At 40.3% G+C, this 14,295-nt stretch overlaps 2 protein-coding genes across 2 annotated transcripts in view; one reads left to right on the top strand and one right to left on the bottom strand.

The window, feature by feature from the left end:
• Positions 1-1,244: 1,244 nt before the first annotated feature.
• FKBP14 (FKBP prolyl isomerase 14) lies at positions 1,245-11,374 on the bottom strand. Its single transcript, XM_068973265.1, has 4 exons — positions 11,058-11,374; positions 7,896-8,047; positions 4,724-4,851; positions 1,245-1,744 (listed from the first exon to the last, which is right to left on the bottom strand). Exons 1-4 carry the CDS (start codon positions 11,252-11,254, stop codon positions 1,586-1,588), a joined length of 636 nt encoding a protein of 211 aa, XP_068829366.1. The 5' UTR covers positions 11,255-11,374; the 3' UTR covers positions 1,245-1,585.
• A 2,526-nt stretch (positions 11,375-13,900) lies between these two features.
• PLEKHA8 (pleckstrin homology domain containing A8) overlaps positions 13,901-14,295 on the top strand; it is a 62,114-nt gene continuing 61,719 nt past the window's right edge. Inside the window, exon 1 of the mRNA XM_068972987.1 lies at positions 13,901-13,977. Within this exon, the coding sequence (XP_068829088.1) occupies positions 13,938-13,977 (40 nt within the window). The 5' untranslated portion in view covers positions 13,901-13,937. The remainder of the gene's footprint in view (positions 13,978-14,295) is intronic.

Raw genomic sequence — 14,295 nt, 5'->3', positions numbered from 1 at the left:
AAGTCCATATATGATGGAGTAATTGTTCATAAGTATTAAAATAATGTACAAACCACCCAGAGGTAAACAGGAATGAAAGCACTAAGACACATGCCTGGACCCTCTCACCCCTAGGGTTTTTGAGGCAATTCAGTGCTCACCCTAAGATTATTCAGTGAGGCCAGAGACATTTCTGGATCATGGGACTTCAAAAGCGCCACATACAGCCAGTTAACTATCTTCAAAGGATAAGGATCCAAGGACAAAAACCAGAGTTGACTACTAGGAGAACAAACTGAAGAGAGAATCCTTTTCAATACTAGAGGGCAGTAGAAAGATACTTAACTTGGGAACTAAAATCTGGGTCTGCAAGTTAGTTATTGATTGACCTTGGGCACAACAATCAATCTCTCTGAATGACAACTTCCTCATTTAAAAAATAGGTACAGTAAGATCTCTTTTTTTCATAGGCTTAGTGAGAATCAGACAATGATGCACTTGAGATCACTTTGTAAACTTACTCATCTTAGCAAATGAGGTTTGGGTATTTTTAAAAAGTATTAAGGAAGAATTCCAATTTAAGATAAAATTATAAAATCATCAACTTTTGACTCAGGATAGACCTCTGTTCAAAGGTAGCTGCTGTGAACTAACACAACATTGTAAAGTAACTATACTTCAATAAAAATTAAAAAAAAAATAGTAGGTGCTGTGGGTCTGCCTCATTTTTTTTCTGATGAGGCAGAAATGGGATTTTTTAAATTGTATCATTAATTTCTCTTATAAGACAATGTTACTGTAGTATAACACATTAGTTATAGACATTTATCAATTAAAGAATGAGGAAGGGTAATCTGCTAGCCTTAAAAACTAAACAGTGACTCAATCCAACTCTTCACCTCCTTTGCAATATTTTGACACATTTTATTATGAAGAAATAAACACATAAATAATTTGTTCTGTTAATCATGGTAGGTCATTCATTGCTAGTTATGTAGCTTAAATCCCAGGCAGAATATTTCAATGTAAACATTTATAAATTATGAATTTTGTTACTCACTTCAGCATTGCACATCTCTTCAGTAAAGCAGTAACTTAAAAGTAGAGCTCAACAACCATTTTCCTGTTTTCCTCAAGCAGAGACTCAAAAGCAGTAACAGGCACACTGTTTCATTACAACATGAAAATAATAAGCCTTGGGTTATTGCTAAAGGCTTTTCAAATATCAGCATCTAACTTGGAGATGAGGGAAAAAGAAATAGAGGGTGCTGATCTGTGCTGTAACCTGTTCTTATGTTGGGCACGCTCCTGGTTGCAATATTTTAAAATTACATGTATGCAAGTAAAACATACGGCTTCACATGTGAAAGTGAAAAATGATCCAGAAGTCTTCTCTTCAAAAACAGATCAACTTTTTCTCCCCAATAACTTACCAGAAATAAATGTACTTATAAGCCCTAAGGGGTTCTTCAAATAATATTCAGAAAAATATATAAAAATAAAAAAACAAAGCATGAACAGAACATAGTTAACAAATAAGACTTTCTTTCAGGATGATTACCCTTGCTTTTAAGGATGGATGCCATGTAAAATGGGAGACATGTGTCTATAATTCATCGTGTTTATATGTAAATTCTCTGGCAGATATAAATCCATCTTTGTCTTCATCTTCTTTATCAAAAATATCCTCTACCAAAACATCATGATGACTTTCATTCACCACTGCACCATGCTTTTCAAACTCCTTCTTTAAATACACTTTAACCTATAAAATAATGGGTCACATTAATAATTCAGATTCATAAGACACCCACATTGACCCAATCAATATTATAGACTAGATGGGTAATGCATTTAATTATATATAACAACTACTAAACAACTACATATGATAGTAAAAGAGTTATAAAGAACTTTTCCCCTTAAAAGCTGTTTCTATGGTGCTATGGGCTTCCCAGGTGGCTCAGTGGTAAAGAATCCACCTGCAATGCAGGAGACTCACGTTCTCTCCCTGGATCGGGAAGATTGCCTGGAGAGGGAAATGGCAACCCACTTCAGGATTCTTGTCTGGGAAATCCCATGGACAAGGAGGCTGGCGGACTACAGTCCACGGGGTCTCAAAAGAGCTGGACACAAGTAAACCACAACAAATAGTGCTATGGCAGAGACACTGACTACTGCACAGAGGCAAACAGAAGGATTATAGCATGAGAAAAACACACAATACAGCATATTAATCCCAGTCCACATAAAGTCAAGGATTTGAAAGACCGCTATCCCTCAATCCACTGAATTACCCAGATCTTGTTTTCTAACAAGGATCAGAATTCCAGGTATTTCTCTTAAAATCAGACTAAGTGATGGTGTTTTTACAATTTAAGTAGGTAACTAGAAACAGTAGCTGCTCTGGACCTCGGTGTGATCATGCCACTTGACCTTTTGATCTCAGAGATTAAAGCAAAATCCAGACTGATGAGTATTTAGACTAAAAATTTCCATTTTTACAAAGATATTTGAATATATAAACAAAATATTACCCCCAATTACCTACTAGATTCACCATAATGCAGTTCAATTGTATTTTCATTTTTAATCATATCCCTATTATTCCTCTGTTAGATGAGCAATTTCAAACCTTCTCTCCTACCCCTACCACCAATATGCAAACATAATGTGCACATTTATTTTTAAGATTAAGGGGATGTAATGTAGTTGAAAAAAGCAGGAGAGGCAGTGATAATAGATGGGCTAATGTAGAATACGTCTCCAGGGTATATTGTGTGAATAAAGTGAGATGCCAAACAGTATGCATAGTATGCTGCTTTTTGTGTAAGCAAGGGGGAAATAAAACTGTATATTCATGTGTGCTAGTATTTGGATAGAGAAATACCTAGAAGAATACATTCAGTTTGGTTCAGTTGCTCAGTCGTGTCCGACTCTTTGCGACCTATGAATTGCAGCACGCCAGGCCTCCCTGTTCATCATCAACTCCCGGAGTTTACTCAAACTCACGCCCATCGAGTCGGTGATGCCATCCAGCCATCTCATCCTCTATCGTCCCCTTCTCCTCCTGCCCCCAATCCCTCCTAGCATCAGGGTCTTTTCCAATGAGTCAAACTAATAAAACTGGATAGGAAGGGGAAGGTCACATGGTAGAAGAGGATATAGGTGGGAGAATGACTTCTTAATAAATCTTTTTATATTGAATTGATTTCTTTGAACCATGTGAATGTGTTGTTTATTCAGGATTTTTTAAATGAAAGGGAATTCAAATTTATCTTGGATAGAAACAAGTTCGTGACTGATAAACACTCTGAGGTGTTATAAATTTAGTAACTGTGGATCATGATCCTGTGGTTTATAACAACATATCCTATTCAAGACTCAATCATTTCCTGGTCATTGGAATGAAATGGATAAAAGGACAAAAAGGGACTTGATTTCTGACCAGCCAAGCCATAATGGAGAATGGGCGGAATGACTCAGTCATGTCCAATCCTTTGAGACCCCATGAACTATACTATACATACAGTCCATGGAATTCTCCAGGCCAGAATACTGGAGTGGGTAGTCTTTCCCTTCTCCAGGGGATTTTTCCAACCCAAGGATCCAACCCAGGTCTCCCGCATTGAAGGCAGATTCTTTACCAGCTGAGCCAGAAGGGAAGCCCAAGAATACTGGAGTGGGTAGCCTATCCCTTCTCCAGAGGATCTTCCTGACCCAGGAATTAAACCAGGGTCTCCTGCATTGCAGGTGGATTCTTTACCAATGAGCTGTCAGGGAAGCCCATAATGGAGAACATGAGTAGCCAAAAAATTTAAGGATACAGATCTTTCTCCATTTCTTTCCCCACAGAAGCCAGACTAAGACACGTATGTGTAGCAATGGCTGCAAAAGCCTAAATAAATTATAGAGAGAAGTCTTCTTCCTTTCCCCTTACTCAACACCAGGACCTTGAGGGAGCTGGGAAAGGTCTGTCTGCTTCTGTGAAAAATCCAGACTAGGGTCTCCTATCCTGAGCAAAACTGAGCATGTGATCTGCTTGCTGCTGCTAACTGCTGGGCAATCACTATACAACTTCATTTAACAACCAGTGATATTATGCAGGACATCTATGTTTCTTACACAGTAACTGCAAAACAGGAATTTATCTCGGTAAAACAGATCTTCAAAAACTCTGGGCAAAGGGGAAGGAAAAGGGGAAGGGATAGTTAGGGAGTTTGGGAGGATATGCTACAAACTGCTATATCTACAATGGATAGTCAACAAGGACCTACGATATAGCACATGGAACTCTGCTCAATGTTAGGTGGCAGCCTGGACGGGAGGGGAGTTTGGGGGAGAATGGATACATGTATATTTATGGCTGAGTCCCTTTGCTATTTATCTCATTGTTAATCGGCTACACCACAATACCAAAAAAAAAAAACGGTTAAAAAAAAAAAGTCAAGAGCAAGATACAGCAAATCCTATTACATTAAGGAGAAAAAAAGCAAAAGAATGGGAAGTCTCAATATACTTTTCTCCAATACAATGATTTCTTATGAAAAAAAGGCAATTTTCAAAGCATCAGTATTTAAGAAAACTTATAAGTAACATTTTACACAATAAAAATAAATTTTATTTAAAAATATATTTCTTAAAAAGTGAGTTAAAAGGAAGGAAGGAAAAAGGAAGGGAAGAAGGGAGGAAAAAGGGAAGAAGGGAGGAAAAAGGGAAGAGAGAGAGAGAAAGGGAAGGTCACCTCATTTTTAGAGAGTTTCCAGTCATCATTAAGATCCATTTCTTGGAATGACTCATGGGATCTTGGTCCATTTCGAATCTCCAGGAGATCAATGTTGAATATCAGTGTACTCTCTGGGGGAATTTTACCTGACACGTAGAGAAGGTGGGGGTTAAGTTTTATTAAAAAGATCACCAAGTTCAGATGATAGAAAACTTGCAGTAATTAACAAAATACTATTTTAACTGAATTAAATGAATACCATTTCTCAGACTATCGCATATAGAGAAATTACTTATAATTTATTCAAACAAGTAGAATAAAGATAGAACAAATTATTAGATCCAAAAGAGAGTGTTCTGACTTTGCAATTAAAGATTGTTTTGTACACACACGCACACACAGATGCCTCATGGTCTGAGCATTAAATTTCAAATATAATGAAGAGATTACATATTATATGTCAAGAATGACTTAATGGGCTTTCATTCAGAGTTAATCATAGTAGAAGTGATTTACTAACTTTTGGGTCAGAAACTCCTGGCCTAGAAACACATTGAGCATGGACATTTCCACCACTGGGAGGCAGTATATAACAAGGTGAGCTCACCCAGGGACAAAACACATCTGCCTTTCTCTAAGTCTCAGTTTTCTCGTCTGGAAGCAAATTCAACACATGTTAAGGAAATTCCATGGGAGGGGGAGACATTAAAACAAATTGCTGAGAAGGGAGATAAAACTCTTTTAAAGTGAAAAGAGCTTTGTTAGAGTCCCAGGGACCTTAAAAAAAAAACTAAACAAAATCAAAAACTTCTGGGAAACTCACATTATTTTTTTTTCCAGTTTGTTTTCTTATACATATAATTAACATACAGGTCTGGGTAAAGATTACAAATATTTCTTAGTGCCCCACTCCCTCATCCCACATATTCCCATGAAAGAGCATTTGTAAGCATCCAAAGAACAAAACTTACACTATGTGCTGAAGCTTACCATTCCAGATCTAGGCAGAGAAGGGCATGCACTAGAGGTCATGGAGAAAACTGGTATCTTTCCAAAGGGAGGCATGCAAACATGGTACTAAAAAACTACAAAATTCGTGTTTAAGTACATGTTAGCAGGATTAGTTTCATGGGATTCTGTTTGAAGGAAATGACTCAAATTCAGATCTCTAACTTGTTACAAAGTAAAATCAAGTTAAATGGAGTATGGAGAAAGAGACATGGACTAATACCATTTAGTATTTATATTAATATACTAATATCACTTATATAGATAGAAATGGAGTAATACCATTTAATATTATATAAATATTAAAGGTGAAACAATAAAGATACAGAAAAGTGAAAGAATAGGTTAAACAAAAGATACTTGACTTTATCCTCTAAAAGGATCATTATTAAAAATAAGAATTGAATTTTGTTGGTAAATCCTGTTCTTTGCAGAAGATTTACATAAATATTAAAAGGAGAAACGTTAAAGATACAGGAAAGTGAAAGACTTTGTTGAACATCAGAGAAACATTTTCAAGATACTTGATTTTATTCTCCAAAAGGATGACTATTAAAACAAGAATTGAATTTTGTAATAAATCCTGTTCAATGCAGAAGATTTGAATAGCAAGGTCCATTTTAGAATATGTAATACTTCATATATGGCACCTATGTTCTTCTTAGGAAACTGGGCTAGGAAACCATAGTCCCCGCCTCATAAATGGTTAAGCTTGGAGGCTATGAAATCTGTATTTTTACTACATCAGAGTGGTTTTATGTCTAGTGCTAATGACTTCTTAAACTTTTTTTCTTCATTATGTACAGAATATGGAAGAGACAGAACCAAAAATAAAAATAACTCCCAGAACCACTGTCCATTATCAGCATTCTATTTCCTTGTGATTCACTTTGTATGTGTATATATTTTTTCCTAATACTTACTATCATACTACATATATCTTTGTTTTCTAATTTTATATATAACATTATAGCATACATATTTTAGATATAATTTTTTTAAATATTAAAAATACTATTTTATTTTAAATATTTATTTAGTTTTATTTGGCTGCACCAGGTCTTAGTTGCAGCACACAGGATGTTTGATCTTTTTTGTGGCATACAGGATTTTTAGTTGCAGTGTGTGGGATCTAGTTCCCTGACCAGGGATCAAATCTGGGCTCGCCACACTGAGAGTGTTGGAGTCTTAGCCATTGGACTATCAGGGAAGCCCCGAAATGCCATTTTAAAATAACTGGGTCATATTTATTTAGCTACACCTCTGTTATTATACACTGAAGTTGACTTCAGTCTTTTAGCTATTAAAAACAATATAGTGATGGACATTCTGTTTATAAATCTTTCCCCAGCACCAGATTATTCCCTTAGATTAGACTCTAATGAAGGAGTTATAGGATGCATACATATACACATCTTTAGGCTTCTTATAAGTAGCCCTTTGGAAAACTGCATGGTCTCCCATCTAAACAACAGGTTTTATTGGCTGCCCCAGAATACTAGCACCAAGGCTCCCTGGACCAACTAGCCCAGTTGCTTCTGCTTTATTAAACTCATTTCATGTCATTCCATTATTTATTTAAATAAATTATCAAACAATTTTGAAACAAACATGAAAAGAACCTCCAATAAAAGCTCTGTGACTCATGGGAGATGTCAGTTGTGACTCATACACAGCTCACATCTAAAATTGCATTTAATGCCTTAATAATCTATATTTCAAATGTTCAACTCATCAAAACACTTATACTGAGTGGTCTTTCTTTTTGCATTATTAAAACAAATCAGTAAGTTTCAATTGGGGAGGATTAAAAAGTCCGAGAGACAACGGTGACACTGGCACAACAATGTGAATGTACTTAATTCCATTAAACTATATACTTCAAAATGGTAAACCGTATGTTATGTATATAATACTACCATTTAAAAAACCCACCATGTTGGTGAGCAATAGTAAACAAAGTTGAGATTACAGAACATTTTTTCATTGATAGTTCAGTTGACCATTTATATATTATGATTAATTGGCCACTTCAAATGATAATCAAGACATAATTATATTTTCCTAAGATATACAAGTCCTGTATTTACTTCTTGAAAAAAATACACAGTAGATACTACCTTCTATGCCTAATCCAGGGAAGAATTATAATGCTGTAGTACAAATGTAGAATTGTTATTACCTTTTCCTTCTTTTCCATAGCCCAAGGCAGGAGGAATGGTGAGCTTTCTCTTCTCTCCTACACACATTCCCTTCAAGCCCTGGTCCCAACCTTTGAGAGCCTCCAGGATGCCCAGGGTGAACCAAATAGGCTGACCATTGTTATGTTTGTGACTACAACAGAAAGAAAACACATTTGGACTCTTTAGTAACCTTATCATTGCTCCTGCTCATGCTCAGTCGCTAAGTTGTGTCTGACTTTTTGCGATCTCATGGACTATTGCCCATCAGCTCCTCTGTCCACAGGACTCTCTAGGCAAGAATACTGGAGTGGGTTGCTACGTCCTTCTCCAGGGGATCTTTCCAATCCAAGGATGGAACCTGTGTCTCCTGTGTCTCCTGCACTGGCAGGCAAATTCTTTTACCACTGTGCCACCTGGAAAACCTTGTTGTATACTAAGTATTATCTAAATACTTTGCTTCTTTTAAGTCTAACAGTGATCATATGAGATAAGTACCATTATTATACCATTGTACAGTGGAGGAAACTGAGGTTAAGTGTGCCAGTATCTGACTTAACTCCAAAGTTCAAAGTACAAACTTTGAATTCCAAAGTTCAAAGTCCTAATCACACAGTGATGCTTTCCCTGGGAGACCACTAGGGTGCAGAAGAGGGATAAAATAATGGAATATGGATGAGTTTGGGAAGGAGGATGAGAGGCTAAGAATACTCCCATGGACAATAGAGAGTCGAGAGCACAGCATCTTAAATCCTCTCTACAACCTTTCCTGATGTACAGCCTGCTGATGGTTCTGACAGGTGCAAGAGGCTGCTCTTTAGCCCTGAATCCCCACTCAGTCCCTGGCCTAATTCTCTCCCTAGGTGTTTATTGTGGGGCTATGCAAGGCAGTCTGGAAGAGTGGCCCCTCAAGGACTGGAGAAGAAGTGAATGATTAAGATATCCTGGCTCATGAGAGGCCAGCCTAAGAAAGCCAACCTGATGGACTACTGGAGGAGCTTGTGGGCTGAGTAGTGTCTAACCCAGTTAACTCACTCTTAGTGCAATAAGGGGGCTTCTCTGGTGGCTCAGATGGTAAAGAATCTGCCTGCAATGTGGGAGACCCAGGTTCGACCCCTGGGTCAGGAAGATCCCCTGGAGAAGGCAAAGGCAACCCACTCCAGTATTCTTGCCTAGAGAATTCTATGGACGGAGAAGCCTGGCAGGGACCCCAAAGAGTTGGACATGACTGAGAGACTAACATCACTTCAGTGCAATAAGGGAACTGTCCTATTCCCTTGTAGGTGAGAACCGGAAGTCGTTCTACTAAGCTTCCCAAGAACCATGGTTACTAAATGTAGGTAAAGGCCCTCACTTCTTTTCCTGAATTTCACCCATGATCAAAGTAGCAAAATGGCAACTGTAGAACACAGAGGAAAGCTAAAACAGAAGAACGAAAGAAGAAAGAATCCAGTACTCAGTACTGTCATAGGTTTTGCACGTTTACTGTCATGCTAAGGACTTAGGCCATTTACCACATAGGTTACGGTTCTTGAAATGATGAACGTGCTTCATAAACTGATCATCTGGTGGTACTTTCATTATAATACTCAGAGTTAGCAGGTTTTGGCCATTTACTTGGAGGCTGCATGACAATATTCCCCTGATCAGGAACTAGAACTTCAGTAGCAAAGTGTTAAATAATGTCGTTTACACTGAAGTCCACACAGGCTTTTTGTTCTGAGACTTGAAAGGCTGGATCTAAAATAGGTCAGACTAAAATAAAAATGTAATTGAAAGTTTCAAATGCAAATCATATTGTTTAATATCCAACGTGGCACTGGCCTCATTGATAAAAAAAGATAGGGCTATTGAGAATTCAGTGGCAAGCCACCATCTTGGAACTTTTTTCAAGGGCTAACAGAGTTCAGAGAAGAGTGCCACTGACTTTAGAACGTCATGGCAGGCCAGATCGGAATGCCCAGTAAAGGCAGTTTATCAGAAAACAAGGTCTAGGAAGGGCCATGAAACTTTGCTGCTTTAGTTCATATCATTCTCTCTACCTGGATGCCCTTCCTTCCTCATTCTCCACCAAAAAACCTCCATCCATCTTTCAAGACCCATCTCAATTATGATCTCTGGGAAGTCGCTCTCTTTCCCCACCTTTAGAGCACGATTAATTCTAGAGTCCATTATGCTTTGTGAGCATTTCGAACATTCTGTCCTTTACATCAGAGTTATTTGTCTTCCTTCCCCTCTGTAGACAGTGTCCTGCTAGAGAAGAAGCCACTCTTAGTTATCTTTGTACCCTAGGGCCTGACTTGTGGTCGCTCAGTAAGGATTTGATTGATGGATAGATGAATGAATGGATGAGGCTGGAAAGAAGTCAGATATTTAAATTTTCTCTACTATCAAACAAAAGGGCTGACATAAAGAAATGTTCAGTAAATACGTTTGGAATGGAATCAGAGATTCAATGCCTAATTGGAAATCACTATACTTGTAAAAGATTTCCATTTTTCAATTTCTTTCTTTATATAACAGAAATAATGATAGTGTAACCACCTGAAAATCCTTCACTGTAGGTATTGGATTAATCTTCCATAACCATACCCACACCCGTCAATGAAGTCTTTGATTTCCAGAAAGAAATAATGAAATGAATCATGGTCCTGTTCCTTGATCAAAGTGTCATCTATCAGAACAGAATTTAAATAAGTCAATGAACTAACGTTAACATATCCTATAACAAGCAAATAAATGATAGTATATTCTGCTCATGAAGTTGCTATGAAAAGTTAAAGTAAATTTCACCTACACCCAAGTTATTTTCCCTCGGGATCAAAGTTTGAGAAATGAGAATTCCTTTAAGTCTTTTCTACTTATTGCCTAATTATACACCTAGATATTTCTACAGTATTTCAGAAATTCTAGTTCTAATTTTTATAATTTAAAAAATTACTGCTTTATCCTGAGCACATATTTCCAATAAGATCTTCAAAGGCCTTGTTATATAAGATTGGCTTTCAACAACTTCCTTTCCCCATAGAAAGAAATTAGATATTTCAGTTTTTTTCAGTTTTTTTAAAGAGATAAAGTTGGTACACGCCACTATCCCTGCCCAAGAGCTGGCATATGTGGGTTGGGTTCTTTTACTATTTTACCCGGAAGGTATAATTACTTACGTGGAGTGAAATAAGGAGCCGTCCTTTTCTAAGTAGCCTTCATAGTGGACCAACATCAAATCCCCTCCTTTGGTCTTGCGATGGCAGATGAACGGCTTCTGGAGAACTTCAATCTTCACTTCTGGTTCTGGGATGAGAGCCCCACTCAAACAAGTTACTAACAGTGTCAGGACTGCATTCCACAAGAAAAGCCTCATGTTGCCAGGGCAGGAAAGAAGTTGCTACAAAAACACAGAAAGGGCCCCCGACCTCATAGAGTTAAGAAAGTAGTTGAAGACTTAAAGACAACAGCCTCTGGCAAGTCATGACTCCCCCCTTCCTAGCAGACGTGGCACATTCACCACGGACAACTTTCCCACGCTCTGTGAACTGACCTCTAAAGAGTTAAGCCCAAACCCTGCCCTGACTGGCTCTTACAACGGGGGCTCCTGGAAAGACGGCCTCCCATTGGCTTGTGATTCTGTCCCTCAGGAGCCTCTCAAGCCAATGATGTCACAGTATTGCAATTTTCAGTTCCGCTGAGGGGAGGTAGCGCAGAAGCAAATCACCCGGAGTGGTCCTGAAGGCCCGGGGAGTGCAGAATTCCACAATTTAGGAACTGGAACGAGGGGTAGGGAGCAAAGCTAACCGGAAACCTCAGACAGATTCAGAGGTGTAAAGAATCCGCAGGGGTGTGAAGTCCTGGGTCCAGGGGAAATGGCACAGGTCTCAGGAAAGACTCCTTTCGTCTTACGGTTGGTGAGAGAGCCCCCCCCCCTTCCCCCCAAAACCCCGCACACCAAAAAGCATGGTAAGGGGGCTTCCCAGGTTTCAAAGTGCTTTCTGGCTCTTCGTGAACCTCACGACTCTGTGGGTAAGGCAAGTTCTTCTATCCCTCTAAAAGATAAGTTAATATTTTGGCTAGGAGAGGTTAAGTGTCCTGCTTAAGTTTATTCAGCCCCAAAAGCAGTTGAGCTCCATCATCCAACCATCTTCTGATTCATTCTAAACCACCACACAGTATTATGGTCACTAATAATTTTAGATGACCTTAGTGTAGAGGGTCAACAATGAGAAAAGACCCTGCTGCTGGGAAAGATTGAAGGCAGAAGAGGGCAACAAAGGATGAGATGGTTGGATGGCATCATCGATTCAATGGACATGAACGGGCAAACTCTGGGAGATGGTGAGGGACAGGGAAGCCTGGTGTGCTACAGTTCATGGAGTCCCGAAGAATCAGACACAACTTGGCCACTGAACAACAAAAGTGTAGAGGGTCAATAATAGCCTCTATCAAGGATAAGGATGTACAGACCTCTGTTTTAAAGCAGAAATAGAAATCACAGTTATGAATTATACAGGCTAAGTTTAAAGATTTTCTTTTACATTTTTTGCATAATTTCAAAAGCAATACTTGTTCATTGAAGCTGACATGGAAGAAACTGGAAAACACTCGAGTTTCCAGTTAAAATACAGGAGTCACAGCATAGTGCTTTGTGACAACCCATCTGTGGGATGGGGTGGGAGGTGGGAGAGAGGTTCAAGAGGGAGGGGATATGTGTATACCTATGGCTTATGTTGATGTATGGCAGAAACCAAAACAGCATTATAAAGCAATTATCCTCCCATTAAAAATAAATAATTAAAAAAAATACAAGAGCCTAATTAAATTTGAATTTCAGATAAATAGCAAATTAATTTTTGTTTTTATTTGTGAACTCTGGCAACAGATTTTGCAAATAAAAAATTTTATATAATTCTTTAGATTACACTAAAGAAAAAAAAAATCTGTAATGCCACCATGCAGAAATAGTCATAAACATTCTGGCACATGGTTTTGTGACATATGCCTAAAATAATTAGGATCCGACTGTACACTGTTTTGTAACCTGCTTTTACCACAGAATCTATAGTTAACATTTTGCCTAGTCAAATATCCTTAGCACAGAACTTCCTCACACTTTAATATGCATGGGAATCCCCCCTGGAGATCTCCTTCAGGAGTTTGGGGCCTTGCATCAAGATCCTACAATTCAGACAAGCTCCCAGGTGCCTTCAGTGCAGCTGTACACCACACTTCTTGCAGCGGGGGTTTTAGAGTTTAAACATCTGTTTATGCTCCCTGGTCACTCACAGTATCCTATAGTGAAATTCCCATCATCTCCTGACGCCCTATGGTTGGATACCCCCTCAATAGCTTGGAAGTGTGTGGGACCAATTAGCCTTGAAATAAGAGACTCTGAAGATTAGAATCCAGCGGGCACCCTAAGGGGCCACGGTTGCTCCCAAACATCGGGAAGTGGAACCCATCTATGGTACCATAGAGTCAAGTCTGTGTTACCCTTTGTCCCAGAGGCCTCCCAACTCCCTTCTCACCCTCCCTCTAGTCGCAAGCCTGCCTCCCAGGACTCATTTTCCCTGCGGGCCTCTTCCACTAGGTCAGCCACGTCGGAATCTCAGCTAAACTCCGGGGTGGATTTTGGGAACCGGCGTGCAGGCGGTGCACTGGGCATGCGCGAGCGGGCCCTGAGCCGGGTGGGTCGAGCACTCAGGTAGTGCGCCGTGGCGCGGCGAGCGACCGGCTACTTCACTCGCGACACTTTGGTGACTTCAGTCGCCCCTCGGACCCACCCAGTACCTTGGCCTCCTTGAGGACAGCGCGCCGCCTGCGGCGCCTGGGACCACCGGCCAGCCGCGTTCTCACGTGTGGAGGCCGCCGCAGTGACCCCGCCCCCGGGCCCAGGATGTGAGGCCGGCTGGGCGTCCCCGCACTGGGCCTGGGCGCCGGGAGAGACCGGCTCGGCGGCGCCGGGCGATGGCCCTGCTGCCGGTGATCCTCGCCTCCTGGAGCCTGGAGCAGTGACGGGGCTGGCAGGCGAAGGCGAGGTGGCCGCGGGCGCCATGGAGGGGGTGCTGTATAAGTGGACCAACTATCTGAGCGGTGAGTGGGGGGCGTGCCAGGGTTCCGGTCCTTTGTCTGAGCCGAGGGAGGGCGGCGTCGGGACTCGCCTCTTGGGTGTCGGGGTCACGATCTCTCCTGAGATCTGAGAGGCCTGCGTGGACTGGGAATGTTTCCCCACAGTAGTTCTCTGTCTCCCCTGCGGTACAGACACAGTCCCCTGTGGGGGCTGGGTGGGAGCAGCAGCTCTCCTCACTTCCGAATCCTGAGATTTGGGGTGACTTGAAAGGCACGATGACCTCGGTGTCAGGGGGAGGGAAATGCTAATTCCGACTGTGGGGTCCTCTGGGAGTCTCGAAT

The sequence above is a fragment of the Capricornis sumatraensis genome, chromosome 5, assembly GCF_032405125.1.
Source record: "Capricornis sumatraensis isolate serow.1 chromosome 5, serow.2, whole genome shotgun sequence".
Lineage (NCBI taxonomy): Eukaryota > Metazoa > Chordata > Mammalia > Artiodactyla > Bovidae > Capricornis > Capricornis sumatraensis.
The sequence above is the reverse complement of the archived record's forward strand: the minus strand, read 5'-3'. Positions and strand labels throughout refer to the sequence as shown.